The sequence below is a fragment of the Paramisgurnus dabryanus genome, chromosome 20 (genome assembly GCF_030506205.2).
Source record: "Paramisgurnus dabryanus chromosome 20, PD_genome_1.1, whole genome shotgun sequence".
NCBI classification, from domain to species: Eukaryota; Metazoa; Chordata; class Actinopteri; order Cypriniformes; family Cobitidae; genus Paramisgurnus; species Paramisgurnus dabryanus.
The window spans coordinates 17,504,314-17,525,710 of NC_133356.1; the positions used below are offsets into that span (position 1 = coordinate 17,504,314).

A 21,397-nucleotide genomic window follows, 5' to 3' on the forward strand; every position below is an offset into this window, starting at 1 on the left:
TAGCTTGCGCTGTCTCGAGTAAACCTGTCATCTGTGCTTTGCTGTAAGTTCCCAAACTCTCTTTTAGCGATGAAAAACATTCACATGTTGTGAATCAGGAACATCATAACAGTTTTTTTTCCAGACTTGCAGTTTGTGCCAGCACATTCGCGATGCGCATATATGCTTAAATGCTACTGAAATGGGGCTTAGCGGATCGGGCGACCGACGCCACGGGTGTTTGTACAGAAACTTTCATGTGAGATGGGAGTAGTGATAAACGCGATGTGTAAACATCTATTTGTGGAGGTCAATTTTAACTTTATGGTGGACTGAGAAATACATTAATGTATGGGAATGTATAATGACGCTCTCACAGCAGTAGGCATCGCAAATATAACGACACGCCTATAATCCCTCCCACTACGAAGTGTTACTAAACTCGATGGAAAAGCTAACCAAGCCAAAGTGAGGTGAGCTGACCCGACCCGACTCAAACCAAACCGTGGGGTACTATGCAATGGAAAAACGGCAATAATCTGTTTTTAAACCATCATCCAATGTTTGATAGTGGGGAAAATTGCTTTATTTAAAATTGCCGATTGTAGGCAGATACATCGGTGCATCCCTACCTGAACTAATACATGCTTCATTGTGAACTAATGGTGAATAAAAGCACTGGCTAATCAGGAACTAATGAAGTGCTAACCCTTAGCCACAGATTTGTATTTTTTGTTAGTCCTGATACATGTTATCTGTGTCTTCTGTTGTAAAGTGTTACTCGATAAGGCAACAGTGTTTGCTGATGGGTCCAAGCGGCACCTTTAAACCACAGACTTGACTCTTCTCGCTTTTAAATTCTCTGTGACAAATTGCCTTCAACAAGCCCTGAAATCCAGTCGCAGTATTAACTTCTCCATTAGCACCTCTGTAGAGTCCCACAACGCCTCTCCCTTCTCTTCTCCTTGGGAACGATCAACCTTTTAGTGGTGATTAGAGGCTGTGTTTGGGGAAGTGATTAAAAGCCCCCTACGCAATTTAGCTGGAGCAAGTTAGCGCCGATAGAGGAAACTGCAACGTGGGAGCGTGCATCCCACAACAGCTGCTCCTAAGAGTCCCTCCACCCCAACCGCAGCACCTGTCTGCAGGAGAGAGTGTGGATATGGAAAGCCTCTTTATTCCCAGAAGGGCTCTTGCCTTTCTCTGTCTGGTCTGAAGGATCCGGTTGTGATGCGTCTTGATGGGTTAATTATGAGAGGAGCTCTGACAGTTGATATTCAGATCAAAGTGAACGGCGTGTGAGCTGCTCTCGGTCCCTCGGGTGTATATACATGTATGTATTCAGACCAACAGATAGCTTTGCGGAGATAAGTGCCCCGAGAGTGAAATGAAAAAGCTCATTTATATACCCCAAATGTCTCTTTCTGGAACTCCCCTCCTCTCGACAAACTCTTCCCTATCTTACCCATCCCGGAAAAAGCTCCCGAAATGAAATGACTCTTTAGAAGCGAATGATTAATGTAATGAAGCTGCAGAGGTGTTCTGCTGTTCTAGTTCTGCTAATGAAGCCTTGCATCCTAATAAGTCACAGCCATACACTGTAATCATAATTGAAATGGCAAGCAGGGTTAAACACAAACTGTGATAGCAGATGTTACAGCGAGGAGATACATATAAAGTGTACGTATAAAGAAGTTAGTAGGCAGCGGCTGCCGAGGGCTTTTATTCAGAGCTCAGGGTCCTCGCATTCCAGCTAAACATCTGTTTTTCAATGGGCTATTGGTGTACGCTGAATACATATAACAGACTCTTCGGCTTTTACAAGCGCCTTGCTAGTTGCTTTGCATACATCTCTGCCTCCGACTCCCTTACGTCTGTAATGAAACACCTCCTGTCTTAACTCGCTCTTCAGGAAAAATGCCGGTTGACACAAAGGGTTTTTGCATTTCTGATTTGCATTGTTCAAGGCCAGGAAAAGAGAGTAAATTATGAATGAGTAATGCTTCCCGAGCACGTCAGACATTTAATCTGAATTTGCGAGGGACGAAGTTCAAGTTTAATGGAGCTAACAGAAACGTTCCATGCAAATATGCTCTGTGTATATGACTCCATAGGTGCCCGTATAGCCGCCCCCTCCTGCCGATTATGTGTTTCGTGAACATGTGTAGCTACGCTCTCTCATGGCTATCATGCGTTTGATAGAAATAATGATGGGATAGTAACACGCATGTAGCGGGCCACCTCTCGTCATAGGATACCTATAGACCCTGAGCTACTGACAGATTTACAATCGCCAGTCAGCTGATACTGTAAAACAGTAACTTTTTATTGAGCCCTTGGTTCAGATGAAAAAACCACCTCTGAATTAATACTTGCCTGCTTCCTGGGTCTCGCCTTGGGCAGGTACTGTCTGTGGTTTAGTTTTCCGCAGCAGTTGTGATTATCTACTTAATTTTGCATTCTCCACACAATGGTGTCGGTTCCAGTCGGAACAGTTTGTTAACCTTCCCCAAAGCAGACTGTATTAATGGTTTCATCCATATTTATGAAGTGGCTTTACACTTGGCAGCAAAAAAACAAGCAAAACCTTTTTGTTTGGTTTCAATTAAGATACAGATCATTAGTGGAATTCGGCCTGATGTTTGACAGCAAGTGTTTTGCTGTTGGATTCAGTTGTGTAAAATCCATGAATCACTAAGCCGGTCTTGCTTCCAATACAAGCAAATACGAAAAACAACTGTCTGGCAATGTAAACTCACTCTGAAGTCAATAATGCTCAACTGTGGCAATATCTTGAAAGGGGAATGCTGTGGTAAGCTGATTGAATCGGTTTCTTTTCGGTGCTGATTGAAATTGGCCGGACAGCAGGAAAGTGAAGCCTTTAGGTTGTGCGTGGAGGTGCATGAGGGAAGCAGAGGTGATGAGGCAGCTGGGCCTGTGTGGGACACGGTGCTCCTCGCCATTAACAAAACTGTCAAGGGCCGGTGGCTGCCGTGGCCAAGCAGCCTCTCTAGGATGGTTTTGGCAGGGGGACTAGTGGACATGTGACAGACTCAAAGCTTTGGCAGGGTTGCAGTGCTTCAGCCTCTCTGACTGGGGCTTTGTGTGACTGGGGATAGGGGGAGGGTATCGAACCACCAGCACTCAAACCTTGAGTCCCCCCAACCACCAGCACCACCCATATACACCCCCAGCTCCTTCTGTCCGGTGCCAGCTGGGAGGTGTGAGGGCTAGGAAGTGCAGATGATCTCATACAATTTCTCCAAACCCCAAGCAGGCACTATGGTTCAGATTAGGGTTAGGGTTCCTATTCACACGCATGCTCAAAGCTAAAAAATAACGCTGTATTGTGCATGCCAGGCAGCAGTTGGCAACATCACGATGTCTAAACATGTAATGCGCAACATCAGTTTCTACAAATTTGTGTATTTGTAGTTTATACAGAGACGATTGTTTTGTTGTTATCAAACTTGCACTTTGAAAGCCGTTTACAGGCTCCCAAAATGCCATTGTCGTGTAAACGAATGGCCAAACTGAATAAGAGGTTTTCAGTTTTAATTTTGTGTTAACGGCCCCTTAAAGCAAAACAAAACCGTTTTCAATATTTTACTATTTTCTTACCTCAACTTAGTCAAATTAATACATACCTATCTTTTTCAATGCGTGTACTTTTAATCTTTGTACAGCACTTCTTGAATGTGTTAGCATTTAGCCTAGCCCCATTCATTCATATGGCTCCAAACAAAAGTTTTATTTTGTGCCACCATACTTACTCGTGTTACTACTCATGTAACAGTCTTTAAATAGGGAAAACATGGAATTGTTTGGGGGCTTCTAAATTCATCCTTGTTTGGAACCATAGGAATGAATGGGGCTAGGCTAAATGCTAACACATTCACGAGGTGCCGTACAAAGATTAAAAGTGCATGCATTTAAAAAGATAGGTATGTGTCTATTAATCTCAGTTGAGGTAAGAACATAGTAAAATATTGAAAAACTGTGGTGTTTTCCTTTAATGTTTTTATATATTAGACTTATAAAGACTTAAAGACGTAGTCTAGATAGATGGATAGATGGATGGATGGATAGATAGAGGTCATATTCAAGGCCATCCAAAGGATTTAGGTGAACTATTCTTTAATGGGTGAAATAATCCTGACATGAAGACCTTGTAGAGGTTGATCATGAAAAGGCTTTCATACCATCTGGGCCCGCTGAAGTTTGCCTACATAAGTGGACATGCTCTGATCTACATACTGCACACTCCCGCCCAGTCAAAGTTGGCACCTCTGTCCAGGTGTCTTGTTCTTTGACTTCTCTCGTGCCCTCAACAACATCATATCTCTTCGACTTGGTAACAAGCTCAGCGCGATACCTGCGAACGCCTCCACAATCTCCTAAATCATAGACTATTTTATCAGCAGGAAGAGGTTTGCAGGACTCCAGGGAGAAAACGTGGAAGTGGTGTAATCCTACAGGTTGCTTGGAGTCCAAACTGCAGACTGTACTGGACAAACAAATAAGCTGGGCAGCACAAAAGAAGTCTTGAAATGTAGTACAAGTATTTAACATGACTGACTGCTACCAGTCTATACTGGCACTTTGCTACTTTTCTACTCTGGAAAAATATAGGCCAACTCCCTGTCTGCATTCACACGAGGAAAGGCTGAGGAAGTTGGCAAATAAACAATTCTGCACGTCCTTTCACCGCTGCTGTGTCTTATTCCAGCAAAATATTCTGAGCTGAAGTCTTTCTGCTACAACATCTCCCAGATGTCCACTGTTGTTTTTCCTCTTTCTGTGTGTATGTATTATTGTGTTTTGAGTATGTTTGACTGCTGTTTGCAACTGCATTTGCCCTTGAACTGAACTCCTGTATCCCACGATCAGTCAAAATATCTATATGTTAGGATCAATGCATGAAAAGTTTTCTAGTAATTATTGTATAGCACATTATATTATCGTTGCAGTGAAAGCTTTGAATAGATATTACAGCTTTAGATGCTTGCTGTGTCTTTGAATTTACTTGTAAACCTATCGCTGATCTGTAAATTTGAAAGTTTTTTTCTTCGTTTTATTTAGCGTGTTGTATATTCACGTAAATATACAACAAATTGATAGACCTATTTAAAAAAAAATCTGCTTTTTCAAGTAATAGGCGTCTTCTTCAAACCAAATATTTGGCTACATTTCTTCCTCCTTTTCTTGAAGATGTGTTTATATGATAGCAAGATCTTACATATGTATCACCGCAGCAGCTCACAGCTGTTTTGTGTTTTTTTTTTTTACTTGTTCATTCAAGCATTGGCTCTCCTGTTATTTTAGACAACTCTTAGAATGTCTAACAAAGTATTTTTTAATGTGTTTTCAACATACTGCAAACGCAAATGTGGCCGTTCCAAGGCCAGAAGACTGAATTCATCCATATATTGCTTTAAAGCCACTGTACATGCCTCGTTTTTAGAATCCTGTTAGCATTTTAAACATATAATTACCATGATTACATGACTCATTTATGTATGTTCGAGTGACATTTAGCATTTCGACACATCCGCAGCTATTCTGAGTAAGATGTAGTTTTATACTAAGTCACATGTTTAGAACGTTAGATAAATGCAGGTTTTACTAAGTGCAACATTTGATGTGCTGTTTATAGTTGTGCCGATAGACGATACTATCATCAGACATATGGCCGCTAGTGAACCTATGACGATAGTTGGCAAATTTACCCATCATAGTTTTAAAATATTATGCTATTATTATCATTAAAGGTGCTTTAAGCGAATTCACGCGTTTTAGGCCATAAATTTTTTTTTGTTTCATACAGTAAACATCTCCTCACTATCTCCTTGCTGCCTGTCCCCTGAACACACTGTAAAAAAACTCGCTCTCTGTATACAGCCCAGGCTCCACAAACTGCAACAAAAACAAAGTGGTCAAACCTACCACCACAAAACATAACAAACATGTTCCAGCCAATAAACGACAAGAAGGATTTGGGAGTGGGGGTTGGGCGCGTTTATGACTCTTTCAGAAAGCACGGAAGGGAGGGGAGGAGTTAGCTACGCTCTGTTTTGTTTGACAACACTTCGAACGTCAACTAAAAGTGATTTGCTTACAACGCCTTTAACATTACAGCACTTGCGACACCAACGCGCATTGCATGCTTTTCCCTACACAAGAGCGCATGTAGGTTTCTTCTTGCGCGAGAGAGCTTGTAATACGCGCAACTTGGACTCCTTCTCGCACCTGATCTTGTAATGCACATGGCTTTGACATTTCCTTGGAGTAGAGAGGTTGTTATGCACGCACGCACCATTTAAAACTAGTGATTATGTTCCCACCGTCGGCACGCTAGAAATTTCATAGCACCTGGGCATAAATTACGTGTTCGGATTAATGGCATCATGTTTAGGAAGGTTGCAGTCGTGACAGTGTTGCCAGCTGCCCTTAGAGTAAATCAGCTTCTGTTTTTTGTCCATCAGTCCAGTGGCTTGTCATAAATGAGTAAACCATTGCCCCGTCCCCTGTACTATCATGCATTGGCGATCTCACAATCGCATAACACTAGTGCTGCTTATCAATGTGATATGATCTGAAAATCCTAATATTTGCTTTGTGACCTCTGCATTTCAAAATCTGTTTATTTTCTCTCTGCAGACGGAAAAGCTTGAGGAGATTGCGGAGAAGGCCCAGAGCTTACCCAAGGAGAACAAGAAAAGGCAAAGAATTGTTGTCTTTACCCAGGGCAAAGAAGGGACCGTAATGACCAAAGGTGTGTGGGGTTCAATTTTTGATCTATTTAAAATGAAGTTTTTCTAGTCACTGCTTTCATATCAGGCTAGTCTTGTGTTAAAAAGAAATAAGAGGACCCCCCAGAAGGCACGAAAGAGACATCTAATATGCTTTCACACTTTTAGTTATTTACAGTTGGAATGCTGTTGATAGATTTCCTCTGTAAACATTAGTGAATAGCCCGAAACAAGGTCATCTTAAGAATAGAATGCTGTTCTCTCTGGCGGCTTTCGATGTTGCTCGGTGTGAAATGAATTCGCCCTTGGCAATGACCTCCTATCTCTCAGATGCAGAATTTGAATCCAAAGGGCTGTAGCAGTCACATTGCTATGGTAACTGAGTGCTGGGGGATCTTTCTGTGGAGTGAATAAGTTTAACTGAATAGTGGAAAACGCAAAACAGTTGTAGCTGATTAAGCCGACGGGGTTTGATGTTGAAAGGAATGTAAAGGGATAGGCTGAGCTACATGTACTCCTCTCCTCTGTTCTTATTTTGCACCTGCCATATCGGCATTCTTCACTTTACAGTCCACCAGTGCCCGCTCTCTGCTAAATTCCATTTGTTCGGGATAATTCGGCTTTTATTGCCTTTTGTATTTTGAGTCATTGAATTTCACAGTGTTCCTACAAGAGTTCTATTGAGAATTGGACATTATCCTGAGGATAAACTGAGTCACGGGTAAACACAGCACGTGATTATATAAACTTTAGTCCATACCTGGACAGAAACGGATGGTTTATGCTTTTCAAAGTGTGTGTGTCCGGCCTAGTGGGTCTTGGTGTTTTAATACATCCATTATTAGCATCCTGTCACATTACAATGTGATTTTAAATGCCTCACTGTGTCACTTCGAGGTAGCTTACGACACTTGACATCCCAATGACATCATAGCACTCCAAAATGCCCCTGTTAGCTTTTAGGTCTAATCCTATTGAAAAGTCTACGCTGCAGGATTGAAGTGTTGTTAAACAGAGCTGTCGCAGAGCTCTGTATTATACAATTTACACAACATGTTACCAGAGTAACGCGGCAAAGCTTGGCTGTATTGGTTCCACTGCGCTGCGTTTATCACACAAACGCTAATAGCATTAGTCCCTCTGGGCTGATAAGGCTGTTCAGGCAATTGCTACTCCTGTAAAGCCTCATCAGAGGAAAGTGCTACAAGACAATCCTTCCCGTTTGCTACAGAACCTAAGCTAACTTTCAGCCTAATCGTAAGCTTTAGAGAAAATACTCTCCTGGAGGCATTTTATACACCGCGCTGGAGAAAAAGGCGGTTTCGGCTAACCTCCTCCAGCCCTTTCTTAAGAAACCATAGGGTTTAGCGGCAACCCCCTGCGAACCCTATATGAACCGTGCGAGGATGATGCTGCCTGTAAAAACACCAAGCGAGACATGCGAGCGCAGAATAAGTGGGTTCAGATAGCAGGGGTGACAGCGAATAGAGGGACGTTATTGCTCCCCGCTGCCTCTGCCAATAAACATCAATATAAAAGAGAATTAAAGATTTGTTCAACCCTCCCAGAGGCTCTGCTCTGATACTGTCTGATCTCCACATTTCATTTGCAATTTGCTCTCTAGGTGGGGATGTGATCATTCGGCGGGCTCTGAATGTCACAATGAAGTTGTTTTAATGGTGATTAAGAAGGCTGGGATGATAGGCCCTGGGGGCGAAGCTCCAAAGAGATGCAGATTTGTTATTATGTAGTTCCTCTTTGTAAGCGCTCTCTCTCATATAAACGCAGGCCGTCCCTCCCTGTTAATTTCCGTAATGAAAGCTGCCAGAAGAGGAGCCCTTAATGAAGCACCTTCGTGACATCGCTGAACCGAGCGCGGCCCTGCTGACGAACCTATTACAGGCTCATATTAAGAGCGCAGCGCCCGCCGTCTTTCATCTAATGATGTCTGAGTGCGCAGGGTCGCTCGTGGGGTCCAGCCCTCGGGACAGAACAGCTGACTGCGGTGTCATGAACTGTGTGATGTTTTGTGTTCCTCCTCTGTAGGTTTAAGTGTTAACATAACGTGTTCACACTCTGTGACCGTTTTTTAAAATAGATGTCCTATTTAATCCTTTTTTGTGTAGGAATGTAGCTCAACAAGGCAGTTTCAGGCAGTGCCTGCCCTTCTCACTTAGTCATAACTCCTTAGTGTATTTCTTTACTTGAACTTCCTGGATTCAAGGTTCCAGAAAGATAACCTTTTGTCGTGTTCCTTTAAATATCACAAGAAGTGAAACTAACACCAAAACAGGAGGGGCATGTTTTGCATTTCTGCAGAGGGTGAGACTTCTGCTCCGTGCTTATATTTAGTAATTTTCATAGCGCTAAAGTCAAGTTATGTATTTTGGAGGATACTGTGTATAGATGTGATGGCTCAACTAAAGGACATCTGATGATTTAAGTCTGAAATAGCTCACTTAAGAGGGGACATGTTGTCCAACTCACCCTTTTAAGAGAAGCCAAATGTCCTCTTTTTTTGTGAAGTCATTCGACATTCTGTGAAAATGCCACCTTGATATCTTTAATATTGACAGAGTAAGGTCATGTTAGAGATTGAAATCAGTGAGTAAACTATTAATCTTTAATGCTCTTAATCTCACAGACCTCAGTTTGGATTAATTATAATAATTCACAGGAAGGGTCACAAATACTTATTAAATGTGTAATATTATTTCCTGCTAAGGAGGCAGATTTTTTCCTGCTCTTGAAGAGGTTCTGCTCATCTCAAAACTTCTTCTGGAGGAATGTGTCTAATGCGCTGTCAGATTTACCTGCACCTAATGAACTCCCTTGAGAAGCCTTTCCATTTCGCTCTGTTTTCCTCTGTCTCCGTCAGCCCTTAGCAAAGGTCATTATGCGCTCGTAAATGCACACGCTCTTCCTGTGTGTGTGTGTGTGTGTGTGTGTGTGTGTGTGTTTGTGCATTGTGTGTTCACACTCTCCCTCACATTTTTGTCGTGTTATGTTAGGGCTATTATTCTGTAATGTTTGCCCGTCCTTGTTTGTGTCTCATTAATGCAATGCACCTTCAACGCGGCTGAGCTAAAACAGAAACCCTGTGCGCAGTTAGTGGCTGCTTAAGTTGATAGGCTTAAAAAGCCAGGGGAAAAGCTTAGAGATGTGAGACGTAAAGTTGATTAATTACATAAATGGCCTTTCTCTGAGGTGAACTTGAACCTTTTTTCTGTTTATTGACACATAGGTGCTCGATTTCTTTTTATTGCTCATGCATTTTAAATTGTTGCTGTTTGGTGAAAATATTTATTTTAATCATTACTATTGGTCACTAGGGTGGTCCTTATAATGGGTCAAATTTTTTTTTATTTAACTCTCAGCCCCTAAATGTGTTATGTTGCGTTTATACCAGCCGCTATTCGCGCGTAGTTGGAGCTTGAACATTTGAGTTCACTCGCTTCATTCGGCGTGAACTTCTAGTCAGTCGAGAAATTCACGCGGAAATCCGCATCATGGGAGGGGCTTCTGAGACTCCGCCACTCCGCTTACTTCCTGTAATCACATCACTACTACAGCAAGGTCCTGATTGGTTAACGCGGGGCGGAAATCCGCCGAAGCTCAGATTTTTCAACTTGCGCGTTTCCCGCAGCAACGCTCAATTCGTGCGGAATGCGCCGCGAGTAGGATAATAATCCGCATGTAATCGCGTCTTTGAATTGACTTAAAGGAGTAGTCCACTCTATAGATGGGGCCCATTGACTTACCATAGTATTTTTTTTCCTACTATTAAAAGTCAATGGACCCCATCTTTAAAGTGGACTACTCCTTTAACATGTAAATCACCAACGCTTGCCGCCTCTACTGCGGCTGGTGTAAACGCAGCATTAGGATATCAATAAAAACACACTGTGCAAAATTTTGAATTGTTCTTACAATACCTAGAGGTAGCCCAAAGCCTTTGAATATTTTACGAAATCACATATTTTTGCAAAAACTGTACCATTTAAATATGCACAACACACATAAAATTTGCTTTTTGGAGGGTAACTTTGTTCTAGTTATTTCAGTCTCTTCTGATCCGAGTAACCATATAGCGGTCTTGCTTCATGTTGCATTAGCCATTGTCTCAGTGTACATTTGTCTATTGTGCTTCATTCACATTGAAGCTTTCTTGCTTTGAAAGACATATCACAACTAAAACAGGAGTTTTAACTGAATGGAGCATGGTCAAATAAGTCCATTGCTGCTATAAGTATATATTATTAAGCAATTATACATGCTAGCACATAGTATCACATAATGCACGAATGTGTTAAACTTCAAAGGTCTTGAGCAACCTAAATATTAATTAATATTAAAAAAATAAAATATATTTTTTTATTCAAACATATTGGTGGGGTGAGACCATGAACTTTTAAAAGTTGAAAAATAAGGACCACCCTATTGATCACCCTTTGGGTCTGTGGGTTTTGCACCCTATTTGACCAATAAAAAGTATTAAAAGTTGCATTGGATCCTCAAATCATCTGTAAAGCCTTAACACTCCACCTTGCCTGTATTATGAATGAAGTGGCGCACAAGGTAAATAAAGAACTGGTTGTTTAAATATGTAAAGTGTTTGCTCAATAAATGCCCATAAAAGATAATGTTTTATGTATTTGAGACACAGAGAAGTGTGTTTTAGTCTAGCATTTACAGTGTTTATGATAATTTCTTAAAAAGTAGCTATTTTGGACATTGGCTTTCCACTCGAACGCAACAAAGTGTTATTTTTTAATTCACCGCACGAACCGTGAGCGCATGTATCTCATTCATTTTCTGCAGAATCTCACTTTTGATAGGAAAGGGGGTGGATGGAGATCGATCGTGACATCATCTCCTCTCGTCTTCGGTTAATTAGCATGGCACAGAGGCGAGAGTATCTGATCAATGTCCCGCTTTGAAAAGGGCAAAACTGCCTCTTAAAGCTCTCCATATCCCAGACTCCTCGGATTATTTGTGCTGGTTATCTCCTGCCATTCTCGGCACGGTGGTTGCCCTTTATTAGCACTAAATCTGTTTGTCACGCTTATGACCGGCCCTAGCGTGGAGATAGCGGGTCAAAAAAAGAAGGCAAGTGAGAGCTGTTTCCTCAGTTTGTTTGTCAAGAGGAGGGCCATCCTTGTTTACTCCTCTGAGCTTTTGTTTGGCTGTGGAGCCGACGAGAAGTGTATTTGAGGGGAGTAATCCACAGCTGTCTGAAGGCCTTGAATCTCTCTCCCGCTCATTGGTTTTGTGTCACATCTCGTCGTGTAGTGAATTGCTCGTCTTTCAGCCACTCAGGTGTTTCTATTTTTGCTGTACCAGCCGAATTATAATTCACCGAGCAGTTTATCACAACGATGTATTCGTGATGTGTCGAAATGACAATGCTACAGTAAAAGAGTAATTATTGCGTGACCCGAGGCGTTCATGGTTTTGGCTCGTCATATTACGAGCGTAATCATATTACACTTTACATAACTAGTGATAACAAGGGAATTTATTACACATAATTGGCGTGACTCCACAGTGTTGTAAACGTTACGATGGCTTTTTCTGATGCCCGCGGACTATAAATAGTCTAGAACAAGAGGCTGCCATGCGTGTTTTCTGCAGGCCTGATTTATTTCTAGCCGGGTCCCACATGTTTATAACGCTGCTTGTTCCTGGAGTGTCTGCGAGAGCAAAACTGCGGTTTTCTCTTCCTTTAGAAGGGCCTGGGCCAGGAGGATACAGAACTATGAAACTAACATCTCGCTTCTCATCTTAGCACACCAGTGTCAAATAGAGCACCAAAATGAAACAGCTGTACACAAGCTATTAATAAAACTTCACAGCTCTGAAGGTGTAACTTTGTTGCCCTCTTTTTTTCACTCCCTGAATGGTTACAAAGGAGGAAAGTATTTTCACTTTAGACATGAGCATGTAAGGCACAGAATGGCAAAACCACAAAAACTCCATGTGAACTGCCCGAAGTCTCTGTTTACAGGGACGACCACGAGCCAGTAACAACAAAGACAGATTTTGGCAGCAAAGTTTTAATTGCCATGCCTATTAAAAGAGCCCTGCCAATGGCCTCTTTTGTGTTATACATTAACATGAAATTGGGTCTGGAACGATCTCAGACTAACCAAAGCAGCATGTTGTCATGGCCAAGTTCAATAATACGTTTAGTAAAAAGATGGTGATGTGTTCTCTCCAGTTTGATGAAGTGGGGGGAGATGTCCATCAGCGCGGGTTTGAAGGGAACGAGAATAGCGCACAGTCATTTTGAAATTTCATTTCTCTGTTTTTATTTGCCCTACTTTGCTCTTGCGTGCTCGCATAAATTGTCCTCATTCACATTGGATCAGAATCTCTTGTAAAACCTTAATTCATAAGTGATTCATTTTTACTGGTTAAATTGTTTTAATTTCCCTGGTTCGGTGAACTTGTCTTGCCTTTGTACCCACAATCATATTTTTTCATGCCTTGGGTGTGTATATGTGCCACTTTTTACATACATTTTTTAAGCATTTACTAGAAATGAGAGAGGTAAAGCAAATTTATTTTAATTTAATGATAGGTTTTGACATATAAGGAAGCATTTATAACTTGGGGCAATAGAAATAAGACTTACAGGGTCAGAGTCATATTAAAAGGAAATTTAAGTCATTAAAAAAGCATGAATTATTTATTATTTAAATTAATAAATTAAATGTAGTGGGGGGAAAACTGTACATGTATGGTCACATGACTAAAACTTTGAACATCTTGGACATCGCCAAAGTATGGTCTGTTTTTTATGCATATGCGTGTTCCCGCTTATGGTGCATGTAAATGATGCACTGTACGCCAGTGTTGTTTTCATCAACGATGACGGTAACTAAATTATTTAGTTGACGCACCTTTTTTTATGACAATAACACGACGATGGCTAGCTAAAAATGGCTCTAAGGTGACTAAAACATGACGAGATGCTTTCGAGTTTTCGTTGACGAGACGGAACGAAAATGATTTTAAGTGTGACGTTTACAATGCATGTCATATCTGCCTATTTTGCGTGAAATCTGTCTAAAAAGTATTAGCAATGGTGGCGCTTCCTATCCTTGTTTTGGGTCTGCCCACCATCCGGCTGCCGCCATGCCGTGCACGCGCACCAGATTTCACACAACAACAACACACCTGCCGCTGTGGGGAGTACGAAGGACCGTGGCGGTGACGCCAATAAACGAAAACAACGAGATGATTTATAGACATACTTTCAGTATAATCTATCAGAAAGAAAAACGGAATGCATATTGGGAGACGACCGTAAAAGTGGCCACAAACTAGGTGGGAAGAATACCACCAACCTCAAGTAGGGTGGCCATTCGTGAAAGTTCCGCCAGACACATCCCGAACATGTTTTCGGGGTTCGTTCTCCGGAAGTCGCGTTGCTCGACCGCATACGTCATCGAGGTTCTCACATTTCAGTTAAAATACATTAGGAAATTAAGATTTATTTCTTTTAAGACATAAAATCATTGTAGTTCATTCTTACCTTGAAATGTAACGGCTGCTTTTCTGAAATTAAACCCGAAATATTAAACCTTGATGACGTATGTGGTTAACCATCGCGACTTCTGGAGAACGAACCCAAAAATATGTTTGGGACGTGTCCGGCGGAACTGGCACGAATGAAGGCTCATCAAGCAAATTTTTTTAAAGGTAACTCAAACGTCTGCGTACACGTACAAATAAACTATGCTTTGCAAGGCTGTGCGACCGTGCGTTCGCATGCACGTAAAAAACAGACTATACTGCAGGCTTTACCCACTGAGCCATCTTACCCCAGTATCCCTATAAATATATAACTTTATTTTTGAGATGTGTACTGCTTAGCAATACCCCCGGCCACTAATGAAAACATCCTATTGGACCCCAATTAGTAGTGTGAATCTGAAGAGTTTTCTTTTTTCCAAGCATCTGCCTCTTGCCTCCATTCCTTGAAACTCTCGCTATTGTGCCTATTGAGAGGCGAGAGAGTCTCCCGGACACCATTTGGCATCCAAGTGGTTGGACGCCTTGTCCTTCAGCGCAGCCCCGCTCATTTCACACGTCCTCCCTACATTATCATATCAATTGACGCAGCTTGTAGGAGACAAAGTGAGGTTATGGGAACCACCTAGAGCAACATGCACCATTAAACATCAATGCAAGGGGACTAGCGCATATGCAAGTTCAGCCTTGTTTACCAAGATGGAAGACTGGCAGAGTACGTTTCTCAATCCCTCGCATCTCGCGGCCATCCTACTAAACCCCTAAATCAAGTTTCAGTCCGTTTTATACACCGTGTTTTTATCGTATTGATATTTCTTCCATTCAGCAATCTGCGTGGATTTAATTAGTACTATGGTGAACTTTTTTTATTTTGGACTCTGACCTCTGGATATGACCTAATGTTGTAGCGTGTACTTCCAAGAATCACTTCGTAATTGTTTTCCTGGTGAGTCACCACGGCCGGGATGTTTGGACATTTCCCAGCGTGCCTCTGGTGCGTGACCTGTCATCAAAGGGCAGAGAGGTTAGACTATGCTAGTACATACACGTTCACCATGCTGAACTTCATCGTCTCTGCTTATTCACTCGCAATTCTACAAACAAGAGTGCCGTTGCCCAATGCGAACCTTCATCATTAGTTTGATGACTTAGTTAGTTTGAATTTGCAGTGCAGAGCCTCTTCAGTTCAGTCATTGCTATCAAAGGAAAGCACAGCTAATGGCTATTTTACTCGCCCTCTTAAGCTGTGCCGTTTCTGAGTCATAAAAGGACATAGAATCAGGTCAGCCTATGTACAGGAAGAAAGGAACCACACACAGTTTCATTTTGAACATATTCATTCGCGTCTGGTCATTTTGGCTTTTGCATGAAAAAATTGCATTGTCCTGCACATGCATTCGGCTGCTCATTCATTTACATTTTACATCTACCTAAAGCGATTTTGAGTGCATTCAATGTATACTGTATACTCTTGACCCTGGAAATCAAACCCATGACCTTTGAGTTCCTATTATAATGCTCTACCAGTTGAGTTACAGGAGCACTTTTGACACTTGTGTGTCTGTTTCTCGCATACGTTGACAAGACAGAGAAAGCATGCTATAATCTTTAACTGCGAAATAATACGCAGATCATGAGTTTCTGTTAACCTAATTCACACGGTAGATCCTCTAGTTAATAATTTCAAGAGGAAGGCGGGCGAGCATGCTTCATTGCCTGCATTCATTAAGCAAAGTCATTTTGCTGCTAATTAGCTGATTCTAAAAGGATCTGCTTTTTGTGTAATTAATTATCAAAGACACAATCGGCTGCCTCCTTTAGGGAGAAACCGCTCGCACACGCTGCAGACGTGTCTTGAGTGCTCATTGTTGCGTCAGGCGAAAGCCTTTGCTCCCATTCGGTGTTGTTTACCGTGTGTCTGAAGGTTTCTTCTGAAGTTCTATACACACCGTCTTTGACGCCTGCCGGGTACAATTAGCAGGTGTATGCTTTAAGGCCTTCTGTTGGTGCTGATTACTGGGTGTTTTTGACAAAGACATTTTTGCAAGTGCTCATTTTTGTCCCTTACTGGTGGTGTCAGAAAATGTGAAGGTTCATGAAACAAGTGGCCTCCACTCGAGTTAATAATATTGTAATTACTTATATGAATAAAAATAATAATGTGCGTGTAATTTCTTTTATATTGTTCTGTTTTAGTAATATTAAAGGGCCTGTATTATGCAAAATTCACTTTAACAAGGTGTTTGGACATAAATGTGTGTTGGCAGTTGTGAACACAACCACCCTACAATGAAATAAATCTATCCACTCCTTTTTTAATCTCTGTTAAACCAGAGCAGTCTTATTAGACATGCTGTTTTGATTCTCTTGTTAATGTGATGTCACACTAACAAACCCTGCCCACATCCACTGACTGACTGGTTAATTTTACACAAACTCTTTTATAAATGTGTTTGTTAGCACGTTGTAGCACTAATGCGGCTACAGATACAATTGTCCCAGACTGTATTTGCATTAAGGCAGTAGCTTATTTGCATTTAAAGGTACACCCATCAAAACTGCACTTTTTTGCCCCACCCGAAAGGGGTATTTGGGGAATGCTATAATACATTCTAGGCACACCTGTGACTTATATTATATCTTGTAAAAATGGGCATAATATTTGCCCTTTAATGTTTTGTATGAGTTTGCAGTCAACTGATGTAAACTATGTAACATTACATTGCATTTGGACACTTTTATCCAAAGGGACCTGATGCATTTTCACACTTGCTGCGAAAGTTTGACACCATAACGCACGAAAATGAAATCAGTGGTTCCCTATGAAGCCGTTTACTAAGGGCGTAATTATTTGCACTGAAGAAAACATTTCGTCAACCAGTGTTTCAAAATTTTTCCCCTTCACCCAGCGAAGAAATGGACCGTCCAGGGAGTTTTTGAGCATTACGGTGCATTCACACGGGGCGTAAGCGTTAACGCTTCCCATTCACTTTTAATGGGTGACGTCATGCGTTACCGAACTGAATTGTGGATCCGTCGGCGCCACAGCAGTGCCGTTGCTTGCGGCAGAAGTTGAAAATTTCTCAACTTTTCAAGTGGCAATGTGTGCGTCAGCCAGTCAGATCGTCTTATGCAAATAACCTAGGCAGAGCCAGCCGATTACATTTCTGGAAGTGTTAACCCTTTCGCCCCGTTTGAATGTACCGTCAGGCTACCTGCCTGATGCCCACAGGGTTACACAGAATTGCGACAAGTTGGTGCTTAAGCACCAAACCCAGACAGCAGGTGACTCCTTGCCGGATCCGTACCATAGCTCCAGCCGTCGGCACAGATTCGGTGCGGATTTGGCCCAGAGTCATGTGCTGTCTGGGAAAGCTGACTGCAGTAACTACAGAAAACAACTCGGGAGTTATGCTGAGCATAGAGCATGTTGTGTTGTGTGCAAGTGTAAAACTCTGTATCAGCGCTACATGTCTTAACAGTCATAAAATAGCTAGCGCTTTTTTTACTGTGAAAAAGCCCCTTGCATTTTTATCAGTTTGTGTGTTCCTTTCCCACTGCTATTTCAGTTCTCTACCAGTTGAAATACAGAAACACAAAACAAATGACTTATGCAAATTAATAATTTGTTAATGCGCACATAACTTGTGTAAAAGTGATGCAGGTGTTTTCACCATATGCACTGAAGCAGAACAAACCAGAGTGCCTTTACCAGTTGTCCATTGTTTATTGGATTTGTTTTGGCTAATGTATTTTGTTTCTGACTTAAATACATGACACACAAGGGATAATGTACAGCCAGTCGGCCATTATTGCAAAATAAACCCGGACCCCCTGATGTGAAGCGGTGTAGTCTTGTATCATCCTGAACGGCATTATGCCACTTATTATATAGCTACTTACTAAATAATTAAATGTAAACAGACATGAAATATTGATTTAAAAAAGAGACCATGCAGTGCTACTAGAAAAAGAACTAACCGTAGAAAATTGGCGGTTGTGGACAAAGGGCGAATATCTGCAGTTCAAAAGTCATTATACTAAAATATTTCATCACAGAATCCAGGTGCACTTGAAAGCAGCAACAGCTCAGTATCATATCGGTTGCCTTGCTTTCCACAGTATGTTCTCAAGATACTGGAGATTTGAGTTTACTGAAGTGCCCTCCTTACTGCAAAACAGTTATATCAGACGCATTCAAGCGTAATGGAGGCTGCTGCTATAAATAAGACAGTGTAGTGAGAAACATTATTCAAACAGAAAGCTGAAATAGACTGACGGTGTGTTTCAAATTATTTTTTAGAGAGCTGATCTATTTTTGCCCAAAAACTGTCACGTTGAAAAAGTGTTAAATGATTTTATAGTTCAAGGCCTAAGCTAAGCTCGTAAACTCAAGACCAACTCCCTTATAACAAAACCACACATGGTCTCTCCATCTTTTAATGATAGCTTAAGTTTGTCCATCCCCCTGCTGTTTTTATATATCAACATTTGTTTTTTGTTTTTGTTTTTTTAGAAGAAATTAAGCAAGGTGTGCAGACGTACAGCAGCTTGTTTGTTTTGGCCACTTTTTGCTTATGAAAGAAATGATTGTAAAATGATAAGTGCTTTGTGCTGCTATTGAACATTTTATCAAAAAGAAACAGCCATTTTTGACAGCAGGAAGTCGCTCTGTGAATGGGACTCATTTTTTAGCTCAACAATAGTTTAACAAACACTTATTGTGAACTGTTTTTTCCACAGATGACAAGGTGGAGATATTCCCTGTCCTGGAGATCGACCATAGCAAAATAGTGGACACTAATGGTGCCGGAGACGCTTTTGTTGGAGGTACTGTACTATTAATTCATTTCTGATAGATGTAAAGGAGGTTAACTGTCTTCCATACTTAACACACAAATCCTGATTGAATTTTTTGGATAAAAGAATGTCAGATAGAAAATCACTAGTGACGGGATTATTTTTAATCTAAGATAAGGCTTGATCTGTAACCTCTAGGTTGAATGCGCATCACGGTGGACGAGCCCTGACACGATGCTTATTTGTTTCTGGCACAGCTTGTTTTGAATGATTTTGAATTTGTAGATGTACGCCTGATATGTGTGATTTGCATCAGGCTTAGTTTAGACATACGAAGCTGCCAAAGGCATTGTAATATTTAACCTCAGTGCAGAGAAGCGCAGATAACACAGTTAAGGGGAAATAGATCTACTTTCATGATGGATTAGCGGAGTTTCCAGGCTCCCCGCAGCCATTATCTTTAATCTGTGGGTTTCACTAATAACTGCGCCTTGGAATAGCCAGCGATCCAAACTGTGAAGTCATCCATCAAACTTATAAAGCTTGACACTGTTCGGCTCCCCACGCAAAACAAAAATATTGATGTCGATCATGCTGTTTGCACAGGTCTTGTAGGTCCCCGTAATTTATCTTCACGCGATGCATCTTATGCGTTTTAAACGCCCGTGAGCCTGATTCGCTAACATGTCTTCCTGAAGCTCTTCCAGGACAACCTTGCGACTAATAGAGCTGTGAGCGTGTTTGCTCAAACGGCGTATTGATTTTTTTAACTCCTTTATCCGTTCCAACAAGAGGTTGGAGGCCAGCGCTCTACCGTGTTGGAAAATGAATTCGCCAGCTGTTTTTCAATGCTGCTGCGGAGAGAGGAGATCTAGGTGGGAGGGTTCGGAGCCCGAGGGCAGCTGGAGGAATTCTGTATCGCACATCATTAAGGAGGGCCTTTTCTGTCACCTTTCCCCTCCAAGTCTGATTTACTTAATTTTTAAAAGAAAAGTGCACGCAACAGAAAATCGATAACCAGCTGCATTTTCAGATCTCATGTCTGGCGGCATGTTCCGCGTATGAGTGTTTTTGCAGCATTGAGATGCGGGCGGAAGTGTGTTCAGTTGTGCATTCATTAAACATATGTTTGCATGCCTGCAAATATGTTCGCAAGCGTGTGCGCACGCAATTAGGATCAAATCTGTCCACCTCTTGCGGCGTAATGACAGCAAACACCTCCTGAGAACACAGGGATGTTGATGATATCTGATTTGTCTTTTTCAATGTCTTTTTGCTTGTGTGTGTGTGTGCGCAGGTTTCCTGTCGCAGCTGGTACAGGATAAGACCTTTGAGCAGTGCATCCGTGCTGGACACTACGCCGCTAACGTCATCATTCAACGGGCGGGTTGCACATTCCCAGAAAAGCCTGACTTCCACTGATGGGCCGCTCGGAGACCAGGAGATTTAGCCACACGAGTGTTTTGTAGGACTTATGCCTTTTTTTAATTGACTTTTTATCTTCCTGTTACTCTTGTTCAACGACTGCATTCTTCTGTGCCTGTGTTTTTTTTTAACAGTCCCGCATCCTAATGCGATAATGGAGACATATTTCACTTTGAAAACTGTTTACAAAGAAAGTATTCCTTTGTTGCAAATATTGATTTGTTTTTAAAAACCCATTTTAGTATTGCTCTCCTTTGTAATGTGAGAGTGGTGATCATAATAACCAGCATCTCTCCAGGTATATTTGATGGATTAGCAAAATTACCTTCATGATATAACGATACTGCTGTAAGACACAGAGAAAATGCTGTAATGTACACCTTTAACATTACACGGATGTGTGTGAATCACTTTATCAAACTCAAAGGAATTAGCCTGGCCAGTATTGCAGTGTAAACCAAATGTATTTGTTAAATCCACACTTGAATGTGTCTTGATCAATAAAACCTGTTGCGTCAGTGTTACATGATTAAGCATGCAGACTTTTTTAATACAATACCTCTGCCAAAAAAATAAAGGCTGTATTCCTGCTGTATTGCTGTCTTATCTTGTAATTATTTGATGTGTAGAATGAGACATGATTATACCGCTACAACATGTTGACACTTTTTTTTAGAGCATCAATGATCATTCACAAAAGTACTTTTTGCAATTTTGGCTTGATGCAGAAGTAGTATATGAGAAGTTTGGATGCAAATGCAGCTAAATGCCACCTCCATTATAAATGTGATGCTCTCGACACGTACTATACGCTCATCAAATACTTTCGGTAAAATCCGCCAATAACTGCCTTCAGGCCATTTAGAAATATTGCTTTTTAGGCAGAATCCATTAAAGGGACA

At 41.4% G+C, this 21,397-nt stretch overlaps 1 protein-coding gene across 2 annotated transcripts in view; it reads left to right on the forward strand.

The window, feature by feature from the left end:
* adka (adenosine kinase a) overlaps window positions 1–21,090 on the forward strand; it is a 168,947-nt gene extending 147,857 nt beyond the window's left edge. For both annotated transcript variants that reach the window (XM_065296743.1, XM_065296744.2), the window contains exons 9-11: window positions 6,640–6,754; window positions 19,014–19,100; window positions 20,368–21,090. In XM_065296743.1, coding sequence (XP_065152815.1) covers window positions 6,640–6,754; window positions 19,014–19,100; window positions 20,368–20,492 — 327 coding nt within the window. In that variant the 3' untranslated portion in view covers window positions 20,493–21,090. The remainder of the gene's footprint in view (window positions 1–6,639; window positions 6,755–19,013; window positions 19,101–20,367) is intronic.
* The last annotated feature ends 307 nt before the right edge of the window (window positions 21,091–21,397 follow it).